General features: G+C 38.0%; 2 protein-coding genes and 1 long non-coding RNA gene across 6 annotated transcripts in view; 1 reads left to right on the top strand and 2 right to left on the bottom strand.

The window, feature by feature from the left end:
- LOC108295664 overlaps positions 1-3,867 on the bottom strand; it is a 32,355-nt gene extending 28,488 nt beyond the window's left edge. The window contains exon 1 of the long non-coding RNA XR_005198232.1: positions 3,830-3,867. This is a non-coding gene — a long non-coding RNA (uncharacterized LOC108295664). The remainder of the gene's footprint in view (positions 1-3,829) is intronic.
- LOC119469431 (zinc finger protein 160-like) overlaps positions 1-4,328 on the bottom strand; it is a 609,418-nt gene that overhangs the window by 378,024 nt on the left and 227,066 nt on the right. The gene's annotated exons all lie outside the window — the stretch shown is intronic.
- The window catches only part of LOC108295661 (zinc finger protein 845-like), a 91,000-nt gene that overhangs the window by 85,426 nt on the left and 1,246 nt on the right, over positions 1-4,328 (top strand). The window contains exon 4 of one of the 2 annotated variants that reach the window (XM_037734678.1): positions 577-1,856. In XM_037734678.1, coding sequence (XP_037590606.1) covers positions 577-1,856 — 1,280 coding nt within the window. Of the gene's footprint in view, positions 1-576; positions 3,496-4,328 lie in introns of those variants that run through there. The other variant, XM_037734677.1, reaches the window with a different exon arrangement.

Raw genomic sequence — 4,328 nt, 5'->3', positions numbered from 1 at the left:
GTGGTGGAATCATGGTTTAGTTAATTGCAACCTCTGCCTCCCATGTTAAAGTAATCCTTGTGCCTCTGGCTCTTGAGTAACTGGAACTAAAGGCATGGGCCACCACGCCTGGCTAATTTTTGTAATTTATTTCTTTTTTTGTTTGTTTGTTTCTTTTCTTCTGAGATTCTGTCGGATAGCACAGAATTTTTGTAATCTTTTCTTATCTACAGAGTGCTGTGATTGTGTGACAATACAGAATTTCCATTGATTTTGGTTATCCTTACATGAGCTTGTTGTGGATTATTTACCAACATAGTATATTATGTGGTCCTTTAGCATTTATTGGTATATAGTAAAAATACTGCCAGTATTTTGACATGATATTGGAAATAGGCTTTCACAGAAATGATTTGAAGTCCATATAATCGCCCTTTATTTATTAAAGAATGTCACTTCTTTTGTATGTCTAAACTTTAAGATCATGCTTGGGAAGTTTAAAATAAGTATTGGTTTTTTTTGTGTCATATTTACACATTTCAGTATTATTTACCCTATGTACTGAATTGGAAACCTATTTATGTTTGTATTTTATAGATATCTCTTCCAAATGCATGAAGAAGATGGTCTCATCAACAGGACAAGGTAATACAGAAATGTTTCACACAAGGACATTGGAAACACATGAAAATCATCACACTGGAGATCTTTGCTTCCAGGAAATTGACAAAGATATTCATGACTTTGAGTTCCAATGGCAGAAAGATGAAAGAAATAGCCATGAAGCACCCATGACACAGATCAAGAAGTTCACTGATAGTAAAGACCGATATGATGAAAGGCATGCTGGCAACAAGCCTATTAAAGATCAGCTTGGATTGAGCTTTCATTTGCATCTGCCTGAACTGCACATATTTCAGACTGAAGGGAAAATTGGTAATCAAGTTCAGAAGTCAATCAACGATGCTTCTTTGGTTTCAACATCCCGAATAAATTTTTGTAGGCCCCAAACTTATATTTTTAATAACTATGACAATAATTTCCTCCATTCTTCATTACTCACACAAAAACAGGAAGGTCACATGAAAGAAAAATCTTTCCAATGTAATGAGAATGGCAGAGGCTTTAATTGTAGCTCACTGTTAAGGAAACATCAGACAGTCCATTTAGGAGAGAAACAAAAGGAATGTGATATATGTGGTAAGGTCTTTAATCAGAAGCGATACCTTGAACGCCGTCATAGATATCACACTGGTGAGAAACCTTTCAAGTGTAATGAGTGTGGCAAGACCTTCATTCAGATGTCATCGCTTACTTGCCATCGTAGACTTCATACTGGAGAGAAACCTTACAAGTGTAATGAATGTGGCAAGGTTTTTAATCAACAATCAAACCTTGCAAGTCATCATAGACTTCATACTGGAGAGAAACCTTATAAATGTAAAGTTTGTGACAAGGCTTTTGGGTGTTCTTCACACCTGGCACAACATACTAGAATTCACACTGGAGAGAAACCTTACAAGTGTAATGAGTGTGGCATGACCTTTGGTCGAAATTCAGCCCTTGTAATTCATAAGGCAATTCATACTGGAGAGAAATCTTACAAGTGTAATGAATGTGACAAAGTTTTTAAACAACAGTCAAGCCTTGCACGTCATCATAGACTTCATACTGGAGAGAAACCTTACAAGTGTAATGAGTGTGGCAAGACCTTCAATCAGATGTCATCCCTTACATGCCATCGTAGACTTCATACTGGAGAGAGACCTTACAGGTGTAATGAGTGTGGCAAGACCTTCAGTCAGACGTCATCCCTTCTATGCCATCGTAGACTTCATACTGGAGAGAAACCATACAAATGTAAGGTTTGTGACAAGGCTTTCAGGCGTGACTCACACCTGGCACAACATACTAGAATTCACACTGGAGAGAAACCTTACAAGTGTAATGAGTGTGGCAAAGCCTTTAGTGCACAGTCAACACTTATTCACCATCAAGCAATCCATGGTATAGGGAAACTTTACAAATGTAATGATTGTCACAAAGTCTTCAGTAACGCTACAACCATTGCAAATCATTGGCGAATCCATAATGAGGAGAGATCTTACAAGTGTAATAAATGTGACAAATGTTTTAGACGTCGTTCATACCTTGCAGTTCATTGCCGAATTCATACTGGAGAGAAACCTTATAAGTGTAATGAGTGTGGAAAGACCTTCAGTCACACATCATCCCTTTTATGCCATCGTAGACTTCATACTGGAGAGAAACCTTACAAGTGTAATGAGTGTGGCAAAACCTTCCATCACAATTCAGCTCTCGTACTTCATAAGGCAATTCATACTGGAGAGAAACCTCATAAGTGTAATGTGTGTGGCAAGATCATTGGTCACACTGCAGCCCTTGTAATTCATAAGGCAATTCATACTGGGGAGGAACCTTACAAGTGTAATGAATGTGGCAAGGTTTTTAAACAACAGTCAAGCCTTGCACGTCATCATAGACTTCATACTGGAGAGAAACCTTACAAGTGTAATGAGTGTGGCAAAGTTTTTAATCAACAAGCAACGCTTGCACGTCATCATAGACTTCATACTGGAGAGAAACCTTACAAATGTGAAGAATGTGACAAGGTTTTCAGTCGCAAATCATATCTTCTAACACATAGGAGAGTTCATACTGGAGAGAAACCTTACAAATGTGAAAAATGTGACAAAGTTTTCACTCGCAAATCACACCTTGAAACACACAAGAGAATTCATACTGGAGAGAAACCATACAAATGTAAGATTTGTGATAAGGCTTTTGTGTGTAATTCATACCTGAAAAAGCATACTAGAATTCACACTGGGGGGAAACCTTACAAGTGTAATTAGTGTAGCAAGACCTTTGGTCAAAATTCAGCTCTTTCAATTCATAAGGCAGTTGAGACTGCAGGAAAACCTTACAAGTCTAATGAATGTGGCAAGGTTTTTAATCAAAAATCGAACCTTGCACGTCATCATAGACTTCATACTTGAGATAAACCTTACAAATGTGAAGAATGTGACAGTTTTCAGCCCCAAATCACACCTCGTTTATACCTTGCAGTACGTTGGCGAACTCACACTGGAGACAAAGTTTGCAAGTGAAATGAGTGTGGAAAGACTTTCAGTTGGACGTCATCTCTTGTAATTCAGAAGGCAATTCATACTGGAGAGAAACCTTGCAAGTGCAATGAGTGTGGCAAGACCTTCCATTACAATTCATCCATTGTGATTCATAAGGCAATTCATACTGGAGAGAAACCTTACAAGTGTAATGAATTTGGCAAGGTTTTTAATCGCCAGTCAAGCCTTTCAGTTGATCATAGACTTCATACTGGAGAGAACTCTTGCAAGTGTAATGAATGTGGCAAGGTTTTTAATAAAAAATTTAGCCTTGCACGTCATGATAGACTTCATACTGGAGAGAAGCATTACAAATGTGAAGAATGTGATAAAGCTTTCAGTCACAAATAACACCTTGAAAGACATAGGAAAATTTAATTTGGTAATCAAGTAGAGAATTCTATCAATGATGCTTTCTCTGTTTCAATATCCCAAAGAATTTCTTGTAGGCCTAAAAACCATATTTCTAATAACTGTGGGAATAACTTCCTTCATTTTTCATTACTTACACAAAAACAAAGTACAAAGGAGAGAAAAATCTTTCCAATATAATGAGAGTGGCAAAGCCATTAATTATAGCTCACTCTTAAGGGAACATCAGATCATTCAGGAAAGAAACAACAAGTGTGATGTATGTAGCAAGGTCTTTAATCAGAAGTGGTACCTTGCATGCCATCATAGATGTCACACTGATGAGAAACCTTACAAGTGTAATGAGTGTGGCAAGACCTTCAGTCAGATGTTACTGCTCCTATGCCATCATAGACTTCATACTGGAGACAAACCTTACTAGTGTAATCTATATAGCAAGACCTTCAGTCAGACATCATTCCTTGTAAACCATTGTAAACTGGAGGGAAACCTTACAAGTGTAATTTATGTATCAAGACCTTTAGTCAGAAATCATCCCTTGCACATCATCATGGACTTAATACTGAAGAGAAACCTTACAAAAGTAATGAATGTGGTAAGGTTTTCAATCAACAAGCACACGTTGCATGTCATCATAGACTTCATACTGGAGAGAAACCTTAATGTGACAAAATTTTCAGTTGCAAATAACAACATGAAAGACACAGGAGAGGCTGGGCGCGGTGGCTCAAGCCTGTAATCCCAGCACTTTGGGAGGCCGAGGCAGGTGGATCACGAGGTCAAGAGATCGAGACCATCCTGGTCAACATGGTGAAACCCCGTCTCTAC

Source organism: Cebus imitator, unplaced genomic scaffold (genome assembly GCF_001604975.1).
Source record: "Cebus imitator isolate Cc_AM_T3 unplaced genomic scaffold, Cebus_imitator-1.0 Scaffold654, whole genome shotgun sequence".
NCBI lineage: Eukaryota > Metazoa > Chordata > Mammalia > Primates > Cebidae > Cebus > Cebus imitator.
This window is presented reverse-complemented; position numbering and strand designations above follow the sequence as displayed.